At 46.9% G+C, this 14024-nt stretch overlaps 1 protein-coding gene across 1 annotated transcript in view; it reads left to right on the top strand.

Annotated features, from left to right (window-relative positions):
- Window positions 1-14024, top strand: part of PPM1H (protein phosphatase, Mg2+/Mn2+ dependent 1H) — a 233462-nt gene that overhangs the window by 198173 nt on the left and 21265 nt on the right. The window contains exons 7-8 of the mRNA XM_080935861.1: window positions 2590-2653; window positions 6670-6777. Coding sequence (XP_080791987.1) covers window positions 2590-2653; window positions 6670-6777 — 172 coding nt within the window. The remainder of the gene's footprint in view (window positions 1-2589; window positions 2654-6669; window positions 6778-14024) is intronic.

Genomic DNA, 14024 nt, shown 5'->3' with positions numbered 1-14024 from the left:
TTTGATTGAAAACCAACACCAGTGGGAACAGAGTAACTCTTTCTTCTCCCAAGGTCGTTGTTTCTGTTTTTATTCATTTTGAAATAGAGTCTCTTGTAGCCCAGGCTGGCTGGCGATACACTGTATCGAAGGATGACCTTACTATCCCTTTGAACTTATGGTCCACTCACTCCTAGCTGCTGCCATACAACTGAACTTCCAGCCCCTCTGCCAACGGCACTTCATTCTCTTATCCTTGTTTCTGCTTTAACTTTTTGTCCTAAGGATAAATTCGTAAGCTAAAATGTAACATGAAAATTTGAAGCTGCCTTGGTCCAGGAGTAGCATCTCCCTGCAGTGTGTGTCTATTTTTCTGAGCCCGTGAGAAGGGTTTTGTGGTCCTGGCGGCTCTGCCCTGAGAGGATTTGAGGGCTTGCACTTGATGTTGGAGTGAGAACAGTTTTCTCTCAGCTTTCCCAAGCCTGTTGAGTCTCGAATCCAGCCTCTAGGGAGGTTGATTCTAGAATCTTCCTGTCCTTGATGCTGGATCTGCTGTCTCCTGCCTCCTCTCCAGTCCCAGCTTCCTGTGCTGGCACCTCAAGGCTGGCCATTCCCTGCGTATAATTCTTACCACGTCGCCTCCTTGTCTGAGACTGTCTCCTCACCCACACAGTGTCTTGAATGACTGTCCACGCTCAGCCGAGAGCCTTTGTCAGCCCATTTCCTCCCACTCATGCTTCATCTACAACAGAGTCAGATATGTCAGACTTTAAAAGCAAAACGCCTGGTGCTCAGGTCTCTTCCCAGAGACTCTGCTTTCATGGATGTGGCCTGGGCCTCGGGATGTCTTAAAGCCCTTGCGTTATATAGTTCATTGTGTAGCTGAGGTTGAAAACCACTCGACATAGTTGATCCCCAAGCTAGTGCTAGATTCTAATAATAGCTTTATCTGTTCACCCGAGCAGCTTATGTGCCACAGCGTTTAAAATAGTTCATGTGAGAATGTTAAACATCAAAGTGCCTAATTTCCACTTTGTGTTAATTTGATTGGTTTAAGGGAATAAAGCACTATGGTTATTTTCTTGAAAATTTGATTTCTGGGTTACTCTGGGCTCCCCTGAGCCCTGAGCATAGTTGTGCAGAGTGCACACTGAGCTCTGCACATCACTATCCACTGGCCTTGTTTGGTTGACTGGGATTCTGGGGTCCACAAAATGCACCCCGTTACTCTGCACTGAACTTGAACCTGAGTGGATTTGATGGCAGACATCTCACTAGGGAAAGATTGGTGTGCCCCAATGGTTTCCTGGACAACAGGGAGTACTTGCCCTCACCTTGAGGGTATGTGCTTTTTAAAGACTTCTAATTCTAGGGTTATCATGCAGTAGATGAGCTCTGCATGGTGTCTTTGCCACATGTCCTCATGCTTGGTGCTCAGTGCCTTGTAATTTGGGTTGCATGCTTTTATCTATCAGGAGAGTCCATAATGACGTCACCTTCACCCTCTGGTTGACTGAAGGTCCCGAAACCTGTTTAATAAATGGGTTTTCTCTGTGCGTTCTATACCTATCCTACCCCTTCTGATCCTTTTCATCCTCATAACCTTTTGACCTTATTTGGCTAATGACTGAGGCTCCCAGCACACCTTCATTCTGGAGTGGTGAGTAAGTAGTGATATCCGTCCATTTTGCCAAATCGGATTTTGCCAAATCGGGAAGGGTTACACCAAAAATTAACTACCTGCTAACTATGACTAATTGCTGCCCCTAACTGGGTGGTTAATGAGTAGGGGCTCTGTATCTTTTGTTTTCTGTATCCTTTGTGTCCTGTGTGTTCATCTCACCTGATAGATGAAATAAACGAAAAGGTTTATTTTATCACACAGAAAGGTGACTGCGCTGGCTGAGGACATAGCTACTAACTGCCTATAATGCTGTTTGCCTGCTTGTTTTTTTAACTCACTTACGTGTAGACTTGGGGCACACGGTGTCATTTGCTGGCAGTGACATCTAGACAGCCGTGTCCGGAATAAACCATGAAGCATGAAGTAGACATCTGTGTGGCAAGTGGCTGTCAGAAAGCTTTTGCTAAACAATTTTCTGCCAACCTTGACTCCCACCCCGAGACCAGAGGGTGCTTGTACTGCCCACCTCCCACTCCCACCCTCTACCCCCCCCACCCCCCCCCACCCCCCCCCCCCCCCCCCCCCCGTCAATAGAAGGTGTAATGTAAACAGCCCCTGCGGGGTGTGAACTGGCTCTTGGAGGTGTTACAGACCCCATTCACCCACTGGGCACGAGAAGAGTCCAGTGGCCAAGGAGGTGGAACAGAATTCATCTCCCCTTGTTATCTTACATATAATTATACATCGCTTCGTCTCTAAGAATATGAAGTCGACATTTCCTGGCTTGTTCAAGTGAACACACACACACTAGTGCACACACACACACAATTTTGCGTGGAGAATGGAGAGTGACTATATAAACAAAGAGGCCATGTGGAGAATGGCTGGAATGTGTAGGAAAATGAGGCTCCTGGCAGCCTGTGCTAGGGCAGAGGGTCACTAATTGAGTGCAAACCTGTTTTAAAATGTTGTTTATTCCCCTACAGGGCATACAAAACCATTGAGGATGATGACTTGAAGTTTCCCCTTATATATGGAGAAGGCAAGAAGGTAGGCTCAAGTTCACCCCTGGAGTGAGAGGAGGTGTCTGTGGCCTTCCGCCTGTGGCAATGTGTGATTCACTCGGCAGTTTGGGGTTGACATGAACAAACCTCATGTCCGTCTTTCTTCAGAACACCTGACTTGAGGGTTCAGAGAGCAACAGGATTTCGGGGGTGTGGGTGAACACAGAAGATGAAAATCAGTTTTGTAAAAATACTGTCCTGGTCTCTGTCTATTGGAGTCCCTCCTTAGAGGTTTAAACAGAGCCATTTTCACATTTATCATTCTGTTTTACAACTGACAGCAAGCTCAGAGGCAGGGCAAGCTGGCTTGGTACACAAGACAGCTGGGACTTCAAAATGAAGGCAGCCCAGGCAGAAGCACAGGCCCAGCAGAGGATGTCACAGTGTGGGACACTCGCCTAGGGTTCCTTTCTCTACCACTGAAGCTCACACTTTATGTAAATCACCTTTCCCACTTGCCCCAACCAAGGGACCCCAGAGTACCATTGCAATCTCACTACAGGATCAAGAGCCCAGGCTGAGCTAGCAGGGCCACCCGTCACTGGGCCCCAGGGCCCTAGTCAGAGGCAACGGCTGAATAAGATGGTCAAACTCTCAGAAGTCCATAGATATGAGACCCTTGAGCACATTTGGAGGATCTTGAGAGATGAGGAAAGTCGGGGTTCATACTCAATTAAACAAGTGGCCTTCTGAATCCCCCCTCTGCACGCTTCCTCTGAACACACCTTATTTCAACTCAGACCTAAGAGTTTCGGTTAGAAGAGGTCTGTGTGGCTACATTAAAGAAATTCATCAAGTGAATTGTTTATCAGTGTCAGATATTTATTAAGAAGAAATGACTCACAAGAATACCAAAGCAAGGTCTCTAGTGTCCCCCAGACCCAGATACATGTTCAAGTTCCCAGTTCACCTTTGTTTAATGTGCTGTCCTGTACAGGAGAGTGGACTGCTGTCTTTTTTAGAAGGTTGTCAGCAGTGAGACTTTTGTCGTTGCTGTTGTTTTTTAAAGATTTTTTTTCTTTTTAAGAATTTCATACATGCATACAATGAAAGATAATATTTACTACTCTGTTTCTCCCCACCAATTGCCCTGTGTTCTCTCCAGCTTCACGCTGGTTTTTGTGTGTTCGCTTTGGGTAACCCACTTGGAGTATCCGGTCAGTGCAACAACACAAGTGCCACACCTTGTGTTGTTGGTGTGGGGAAATCCTCTGGAGCATAAGAAATCTACCACTGGTTACAACCTCAGAAAGGAAAGATTATCCCTCTGCCAGCAGCCATTGACTGCCAGTTAACATCTCTGTAAGGGGCGGGGCCTGCAGAATTCCTCCCCCACCTACACTGGAACTTCTGTGGGCTTGATTTCTTGCAGGGAGCCTCAGCTTCATCCATGAAGTCTAAAATATTTTAGGGAAAAATGAAAAGTCTCATCCACCGACATTTCCTAAGGCATCTCCGTCAAGGAAGACAGTCCTATAGGAGGCGGTTGGCAAGGTCTGTAGCTGTGACTAAGCAAAGTCACCATAGGTCTCCATGCCACCCCGGAGGAGAGGGGCATACCATCCCTGTCTGAGTTCTTGCTTTCCTGGACTCCTGTACGGTGTTTTGTGTTTTTCCTTTTCCTTTGCGAGCTCCTACTCGGGCATGTTCATGTAATCTCGTTGAGTCAAACCTGTGTGCCTGTAACCAGGTTCAGTGATTTCTAGTGCCATTGTGTCCTTTTGTCCAAAACACAGGAGCATGCTTTCCAGAGAAGCTGCTATTGCAGGGGAAGGCCAAGGGCCACGAGGGACTCAGAATGTCCCCAATTCCAGCCAGAAGGAGACCTGTCCAGCCTCCCAGCCCATGGAAAGGGCTTCTGATGTCTGTCTGGTCCAAGGTCCCTGAGTGTCACATTCCATGTTTAGCTAGTACTTTGTGAATCTGGACCATAAGTGTGTCACGGGGCCGGTGAGATGGTTCAGTGAGTAAAGACATGTGCCACCAAGCCTGACGACCTGGGTTTGATCCCTGCAACTCCCATGAATCTTGCAGGTTGTCCTGTGACCTCTACACATTCCTGTGATACACACACACACACACACACACACACACACACACACACGGGGGGGCATGGCATGCTGGCTCAAGTCTATAATCACAGCCTTCAAAAGACTGAAGCAGGAGGATTTCAGTGAGTTGAGGGCCAACCTGAGCCTCAGCATGAAATCTTGTTTCAACCCTAGCTCCTAAACGAGTCATGGTCTCGTTACTACGGTGCTGTAGACCTTGTCTGCCTTCTGTCTCTCCAGTCAAATCCACAGGACTCCGAAGAGACAAGGATGAGGTCACGTTGAATTATAATGTGGGGTTTCTTTTTCTTTTCCTTTTTTACGTATATGTAATCATGAACTGCAGCGAGTGTGTGGAGGTCAAAGGTCAGCTTGCAGGAGTCAGTTCTTTTCCCCCATTAGGCAGGTTCCATGGCTCAGATTCAGGTTGTCAGACTTGATGGCAGGCCCCTTCTCACCTGCCCTGAATTGTAGCGTTTCTTCTTTTGTTTACTTCATCCTTGCCTCTGTGAAGTATTCAATGTTACTGTCCAAGTAACAGAGGAAAATCCAAGCTCAGGTATCTGAACTGCAACATTCCACAGATTCTATTATTGGTGACCACTGGGCTTCATGTCTCTCAGGCAGACAGGAAGTCTATCCCTCTGTGTCTGCCTGTCTGACACTGTCCAGCTTTGGGCACCAGATTGAGAATTGCCTCCTCCACATCCACAGGACCTTCTCAGAATTTTTGTTCCCTCTAAAGTCATATACCCATTGCTGACGATTGTTCCAGAACTGAAGAGCATTTCATGTATAAGATGTATATCTCTAACCTCCTTGACCAAGTTCCTTCTCTGCAATGATAAGGCCTTGGACTTCAGTGTCCTTCCCACATGGTGCGTGCACATAGTAGGCACTTTAGGGGAGCTGGCTGTGTAGATATGAATGCAGTACGTTAATTCCACAAAATGAGTTAGGAGAGAATGTGAGGCTAGGGCCTAGAAGTCTGTGCATAGATACAATAGTGATGTGTTGTTTCTTTCTACCAGAAGAAATTTGTAGGAATATTGTGGCAGATCGTAGTGAAATGAAAGATTTATTTACTCTAGCCATAAAATTTAATAGTAGAGATCTGCAAAGATAGGAACTGCCTGAAATTTATTACACTTTTCATTATTGCTTCTGATATCACTGAGGACATATCATGTCCAGCAAATACTTGGAGAGTAAGGTGTTTAGATGGATGGATAGATGGATGGATGGATGGATGGATGGATGGATGGTCGATGAGTGGATAGATGGGTGGTTGTTGGTTGGGTAGGTGGATAGATGGATGCTGGGTGGGTGAGTGGATAGATGGATGGATGAATAAATGGGTGGATGGATGGATGGATGGATGGGCGGGTGGGTGAATGGATAGATGAATAGATGGATAGGTGGATGGATGGATGGGTGAATGTATGGATGAATAAATGGATAGGTGGATGGATGGATGGGTGGATGATGGATGAGTGGGTGGATGGACAGGTGGATGGATGGATGGATGGATGGATGGATGGATGGATGAATATATGGATAGGTGGATGGGTGGATGGATGGGTGGGTGGATGAATGGATGGGTGGATGGATGGATGGGTAGATGGATGGATAGGTGGATGAATGGATAGTTGGATGAATGGTAGGTGGGTAAGTGGATGCTTTTGATTATGAACTGATTTCAGTCACTGTAGATGATGCATGCATTACTTTTAGTTTATTTTCAGCACCTTCATTTCCTACTCTACAGAAGCAAGCTGAGAACAGACAACAAGGCCCAGTAAGCCTGTGATACAGCAGTAATTCTAATGAGCCTTTCTCCGCTAATACAACTCACCGCGGGCAATAGCCAAACACAGAAAGACAGGCAAGAGGAAGTGGTACAGGACACTGTCGCTGTGTATTTCTGATAACTCTCTGCTTATACTCCTAGGCCCGGGTAATGGCAACCATTGGAGTGACAAGGGGACTTGGGGACCATGACCTGAAGGTTCATGACTCCAACATCTACATAAAACCATTCCTGTCTTCAGCTCCAGAGGTACCAAAATGCTTTTGTTTATAGTTTATGCAATACACTGTTATATGCATTAGTCCTCCCCTGACCTCCACCCCACATCCAAACAGTTGCCTGCTGGCTGACAGGTCGAATGTCTCCCATGTTACTCTGCCCTTACTTTGAATACCTGGATTCATACCCTCATCATCTACATCTAACGAGCTGTGTCGCCTCATTCAATCCCTCCCACACATTGCTATAAAGTGAGCATCCCCAGTGGATCCTGACTTCTCATGTCTCCAGGCAGCCTTTGGTGGCACCAAGTGACTTGGACCAAAACCCGACTCCAATAGTCATTCCAGGCTTGCCATTTGATATAACTTTTCAATCAGATCTTTGTCCTCCCCAACCCCCACACAAACCAAGTGAACTGGATTACCGTGTATGACCTTGAATTTCTCATGCTTGTTCATATCCAGTCCTGCTGAGAATTCCCTGTTTCCGGTCCACGGATCCAATTCTCTCTGTGGTCTAGTTCATATATATATATCTCCATAGGTTCTCAACCTGTGGGTCAAGACCCTACTTGCAAACCTCTATCTCCAAAAATATTTGTATTAAAGTTCATCACAGTAGCAGAGCTGCAGTTATAATACAGAAATAAAAATAATTTTATGGCTCAGGGGTCACCACAACTTTTTAAAAGTGTCTCAGCATTAGGAAGGTTGAGAGCCATTGTCCTAAGGAACACCCTGATTTCTGTCTCTCATGCAGAGGTCATCTGAATTTTTGATCTTAGACATTCTGACTGGTGTGAGGTGGAATCTCAGGGTTGTTTTGATTTGCATTTCCCTGATGACTAGGGATGTTTGAGTATTTCTTCTCAGCCATTTGGTATTTCTCAGTTGAGAATTCTTTATTTAGCTCTGTACACCATTTTTAAATAGGATTTTTTGATTTTCTGGCATCTAACTTCTTGAGTTTTATGTGTGTATGTATATATACACACATATATTGGATACTAGCCCTCAATCAGATGTAGGATTGGTAAAGATCCTTTCCCACTCTGTTGCCAGCCATTTTTGTCTTCTTAACGGTGTTCTTAGCTTTCCAGAAACTTTGCAATTTCATGAGGTCCCATTTGTAGATTCTTGCTCTGAGAGCATAAGCCACTGGTGTTCTGCTCAGGAAATTGTCCCCTGTGCCTATGTGTTCTAAGCTCTTCCCCATTTCTCTTCTAATAGTTTCAGTGTATCTGGTGTTATGTGGAGATCTCTGATCCACTTGGACTTGAGCTTTGTACAGGAGATAAGAAAGGATCAATTTGCATTCTTCTGCATGCTGACTGCCAGTTGAACCAGCACTATTTGTTGATGAGGCTGTTCTTTTTCCATTGAATGTTTTTAGCTCCTCTGTCAAAGATCATCTTTTTTTTAAATTATTCTCTAAGAAATTTATATACACAATACATTTTGATCACATGCGCTCGGTTCCTGCCTCCAGGTCCCCTTCCTACCATGCACCCCTGTTGTAGTAAATATTAAAAAAATAAAAAGGATTTACGTCTCTACCGGCCCTGAGGTCTCACTCCTCAGGCCCAACCCTGATACAGAGCCGCACAAACTTCTGGCACCCGGTCCAAGCCACCACCAGCCCAACTTGTTCACACAACTCCTTCTACCGCCTGTTTTCTGCCTCTGTCCCGGGGTGTTTCCCTACCCCCAAATCCCACATAAATACAACTCTACAGCCCGATAGCTTTTCATACAAGTTTATATATTCAACTCTCAATCCACAAACCCTCTACACAACAAGATTACATCAAATAGACAAAGATACAAACTGCCCTTCTATATGAGATACTAGACCTATAAAATCCTTAATATTCATAGCTATTGAACGCCAATTAATATCACCTGGGTCTAGCTGGTCCTTGGGAACCTCCATCTTGCCACGACCTCCACCCTTCCTCCTCTGACCTCTCAGCCCTCTCTACCTCCCTCACCCTACCCAGTATACCTCTCAGCCCTCTCTACCTCCCTCACCCTACCCAGTTACTGGTTTTCCTTTATTTTACTAATTAAAATGGGAAGGTTCAGATGGAGTCACCTCTGAGTACGTGACTGGGCAGCCCTTCTTGGGGAAATGGAATTAACATTAAAATACGAACAGCTTCAGGACAATCTACACACCCCTCCTTGACTTCAGGCCCTCCTCATTTTTTTCTTTGCATTTTTTTAAAATAACCGGCTGAAACCTGCTAGTGCTGCCCATATCCCAGAGGAGCACACCCCTAAAGCAAAAAGGCGTCTCTCCCCAGCAGCCAGCAGCTTCCAGGAGCCCCTCTGCTAGAGGTGGGGCCTAGTGGGTTCCTCAGGCAGTCATGACCATAACATTTCCATGACAGGTGTAGGAACAGGCTCCGTCCCTACGTGTGCGCCCTTGAAGCTCGTGGTCAAAACGCTACCACTCTTCTAGGTTCAGAGGAGGTCGGGGAGAGAGAGAAAGAGAGAGAGCTTTAGAGCAAGTCACCATACTGTTCACCATACTGTGAAAATACGCGCTCGTAAAGCCATATGCTCGACTGGAAACACCCAGAATGTATAGCCGCGGCTCTGCCCAAAGAAAGTTGTATAATAGAGGTGGCAGTTCATGGTATGCTCTACCACACACACACACACACACACACACACACACACCTAATATGTGCTAGAGAGCTAGAGACGGGGGTCTTGTATGGCCCAGGCTGGCTTCACATTCAGGGTCCTCCTGTGTTGGCCTCCTCACCAGTGAGGAACCCTAGGTAAAAGGCAGTACCCCACTGAGTAGGTGCCATTCTAATGTAGCTCATTTTTATTGTGGAAAACATAAATTCACTCCAAGCAACCCCAAAACGGAGGGGTTTAGTTATAACGGGAGGCATATTTCTAGTGTCTACAAAACGAGTATTTGAATGGCCGGACTTTGTGAGAATGCTTCCAGAAAGAACAGCGGAGCCGCCTCAGCAAAAGCCTGCAAGAGGAATTCTGCTGTTCAGATAGCTAGCCACATTCCACACGTCCCAGACAACCCAGCTCCGCAGCCACACATCTGCGTCCCAGAGAGGGGTTTTGATGGGCCCAGCTCACCCTTTCTACAAGGCTACAAGTGACTTCCAAGCCTGAGGTTTGCTCGTCAGACCATGTGTCTGCTCCTTTATCCTCTGTGGGCACAAACAGCCGGCTAGGCCCAGTTCCCAGGCAGAACTCTAAACAAGGATAATCCCCCTTTGAGAGCATCAGAGTTAGGGCTGGCATGGAAATTTCTAGTAAACATTAGGCAGGAAAGACACATTCCCCAACAGACCTGGGGTTGTGACTATGCGCTTAGCTTTAGTAAAAAAATGGCACAGTCCCCGGATCCAGAGCTACAGGTGTCTTCTCTCGGACCTCTCAAAGGCGCTCTGCACAGTAAGTAAGGTCTCAGTTGAACAGAATGTCCAAAGTGCCGTGGCGTTCCTAAACCCTCCGTACTGGCCAAGATTAGGACCAGGAGTTACAGCTAAAGCTGCTTCTCACCAGAGGAAAGTAATAAATTCTGAACCCTGAACTCTCTTCCCTCTGAACTCCACTGAGCACAGGGTTTGTAACTGGGCTCATAAAACTGTTCTTTCTTCCTTGGGGGAGAGCATTCATCCGACATGTTAAATGGCACCCTAACCTTTGCCCTTTACAGAAGCCTCTCTGGGGATCTCAGGAAACACTAATTAAGCATTTTTGCTCTTTTAAGCAGCCTTAAAGCCTCCTTCTCTGCCTCCCTTCCCAGGCACACATGCAGATACTGGGGGGCGGGGGTTGGCTCAGGGTAGTTGTTCTGCAGTTAGACTTGACAGAGAATCTCCTTCTCTGAAAACTCCGAGAAAACTTCTGAGAAAAACTCTCTCTCTCTGGAAAAGCCTTTCAGAGTAGGAATCGGTGAGGCTAGTAGTTGGCTGTGGCCATCGCGCTGAGATTAGGTGTCTGAAGTGTGTTTCTCCTGTGTAGCTGAAACTGTACTAGAACAACTCCCTAGGCTCCATCTACCATACCTAGGACTTTACAGCAGCATCTCACTCCCAACAGAGTTGTGAAGTAGACAGGTATCTACCCGTCCTGTACACCGGACATTGAGACTCAGGAAAATAATAACCCAAGGTTATACACCTGTCAGGTAGCAAACCGTCACTTACAACCCACATCTGATTAGTTACAGGGTCACTGTGGCAAGAGCTAGGATCAAGAAATACAGGCTCGGAGAGTGACTCCGCTTGTGGTGGTTGGAGGGGCTCTGCAAGACACCTCTGTCATGAACCAGCATCCCTGGTCCTCAGTGGTCAGAGTTTCTCGGACTAACACTGAAGATGACTTAAGCTTAGGGTGGGTAATGGCCTCTGTGGATGTAAACCTGGGCCAACAGAACTGTGTAAAATACCACTTTGTGCCTACAATTTAGCCTAATGGATATGGACTGTATATACCAAGATCTCTTGTATGAGTTTAAATTTGTTATACATTTTAAATGTTTCCAGATGGACAGGCCTTGGCCGGAGTCAGGAGAGTAGGGGAGGGTGCTGTTAGAAGAAGAGGAATGGTTTGAATTGACTGCTGCGGAGGTTAGAACTGAAGAAAGAAGAGAGTCTCCCTCCCCCTTGCCCAACCCCATCTCCACTCCTTCAGGCTAAAACCCTTTACTCAAGAGGATGGTGACAAAAAATCATATTCAATAGAGGAATGGCTAGGCCGCTTCTGTTGGGATCCCAGAAAAGCAGGTTAATCTACTTAAGCCATCTAATGAAGAAGCAGACTGCTCCAGGTCTTCATGACTCCCCCTACACACACACACACACACACACACACACACACACACACACACACACACACACACGGACCTGAGGACATGTGATTCAGTTCTAAGAAAAAGGGCTCAAAACCCCTTCTTGGAAATTCCCACAGATCCTACTCATCACCACGGCTCCTAATTTGATTTGATGAATTAAGTACAAATAAATCAAAGCCATGTGGATCAAATTTATGTTTAAAAAAAAAAAAAAAAAAGCACCGGGGGTTTAAAAATTAGAGCGGGGGTTTCTTTCTAGCCAAACACATTTTCAGTTTTGCTGAACACAAGGCGGTGGGGGAAAAAAAGCCTTGAGTTTTGCCAAACCTGAAGAGCGGCCGCCAGGTTTCCGGAGCCTCTCTAAGACCTTCTGGGGTCTAAAGCAGAGATTTCTAGCCAAGACCTGAATTCCACAAGAGGCCCCCGCCAAAGGATCAGGGGGCTTGCTAGCAGCAGGCGACGGGGTTGTGTGGGGGACTTTAACTCGAGTCAACAGCACCTGGCTGTCTTTGTGACCGAGTGGATTGCAGCCCCTCCCCCCAGCATCTCCGGCCAGGTCTGCCTCTTGCCTAATTAGGAAGCTCGAGGCTCAACTGTGCATCCTGCAGAGTTCCGAACTGGGGAGATTTGTTAACTCAGGCACCCGTGTCCAAGTCCTCAGCATTGTCCTCTCTCCTAACAGCCCCCCACCTCCAGCCCAGCACACAGGCATCCTGTTACTCAGACAGCTTGGCATGGGCCTAAGGCCTCCACGTCCAGATGTTCTCTGCTCCCCGCCCCTTTGGGCCTGTGACAGGCCCTCTGTAGAGCTAGGATTCCTAATTTCACCCTTCTTTTCCGGCCTCCACTCCAAGACTGTGCCCCAGTTTGGGCTCTTGGAAGAACAAGGCCCTTTTCTATCTGGGGGCTGTTCTGCAGAGCCAACTCCCTTCCCCCTCCCCCAGTCCGCAGCCCTGCCTTCTAGCCCAGCCAGACAGAGCCACAACCTGGCTAATTTTCCCTCTCCCTCTTTCTCCTCGCTCTGGTTTTCAGGAGTCCGTCAGCTGTTTCTTATAAAGCCAGCTCCTCCTTTAGCTCAACCCTGGGAATCTTTTCCCATCCAGAGAATCTTTTTTTCTTCCGAAACACTCCTTTCAGAAAGGACAAAGAGCCTGAGTCTGAGTTCCACTCCCGGCACCAGCAGGCCCCCAGTTGCTTTTCCTTCATCATGGGGCTTGGCTTGGCATGGCCTGGTGGATTATGGGTAGGAGGAAATAGGAGCATCAGTGAAATCCCAGGCCTGAGGTCTGGTTGTGGTTAGTGATAATCAGTGATGTCCCCTCCTCCTTTCTTACTGGCTTCTGGAAGACTGTGTCACACCGAGACAGTTCCTGTTGGAGGCGAATATGTCCGGGAGTCCTGGTATCCCCCTTGCAATCTCGAAGGGTATCTATCTGTTTACGTCTTAACATCCACAGTCTTCTGGTTCTTGGTGGCGTTTTGCGCTCCAGGCTACAATCCCCATTTGGGGACAGAGCATGTTTGTCTACTTTGTGCTTCTGCCCTCTAGTTTATAAGAGATTCTCAGGTGCCGTGAGAAGGAAACCTGATTGTGCAAGAGAGGCTTACATGAGAGTTATCTAGAGAGGTAAAGAATGTCTTATGCCCCTGACAGTCAAGTCTTTTAAAGGGGTGGTTTTCTTTAGCAGATAGAGAGGGGAAAACATTTAAAAACAAAAAGGCACTCAGGCCATGGAGGTGCACACCTTTAATTCAGTACCAGAAAGCACGGACAGAGAGGAGGATGACTATGTCTATGACTTGGAGGCCAGTCAGTCTCAGTAGCAAATTCCAGGGTGCCCAGAGATGCCTTACACAAGACAGAGACTGGGTCTCAATAAACAAAGAAAAAAAAGACACAGGGTGAATATGCCCCTCAGAAATTGGAATTTGGGGGCATTTAGAGGTGAGACTAGTTGAAGAATAATTATCATAAACCCTGTTGCTTGCTTCCTGAGGGACAGGAGTTCCAACAAGGAAGCAGATGATACAAAGGGAGAAAGTAGGGCAGGGAAGAGGAAGCGAGAGGGCATCCTGTGAGACAAGATCCACCTCAGAGTCACTGTGCCTGCAAGATGAGGCAGAGGGCTGTCTGTGTAGTGAGAAGGATACTACAGGTCTGTGAACTGGCCCTGAAGCAGCAAGGGGCGTGGCCCGGCACACCTGCGGGGTGAGAGCTCCAGACGGGGCAGTCATCACAGGACAGGAACTGCGACCATGAGCACAAGAGCTGACGTCATGTCGAGCATGTCTGTCCTGTAATGTAGCAATAACTCAACTGAGCTTAAACTTAATTTACAGAGTGACAGGGAAACATGATTTTTATCTTATTTTTTAGGCACAGGGCTGGGGTTGTGATTCATTGGTGAAAGGCATGATTCTGCCTTAGCATGGTT

The sequence above is a fragment of the Micromys minutus genome (genome assembly GCF_963924665.1).
Source record: "Micromys minutus genome assembly, chromosome: 22".
NCBI classification, from domain to species: domain Eukaryota; kingdom Metazoa; phylum Chordata; class Mammalia; order Rodentia; family Muridae; genus Micromys; species Micromys minutus.
This window is presented reverse-complemented; position numbering and strand designations above follow the sequence as displayed.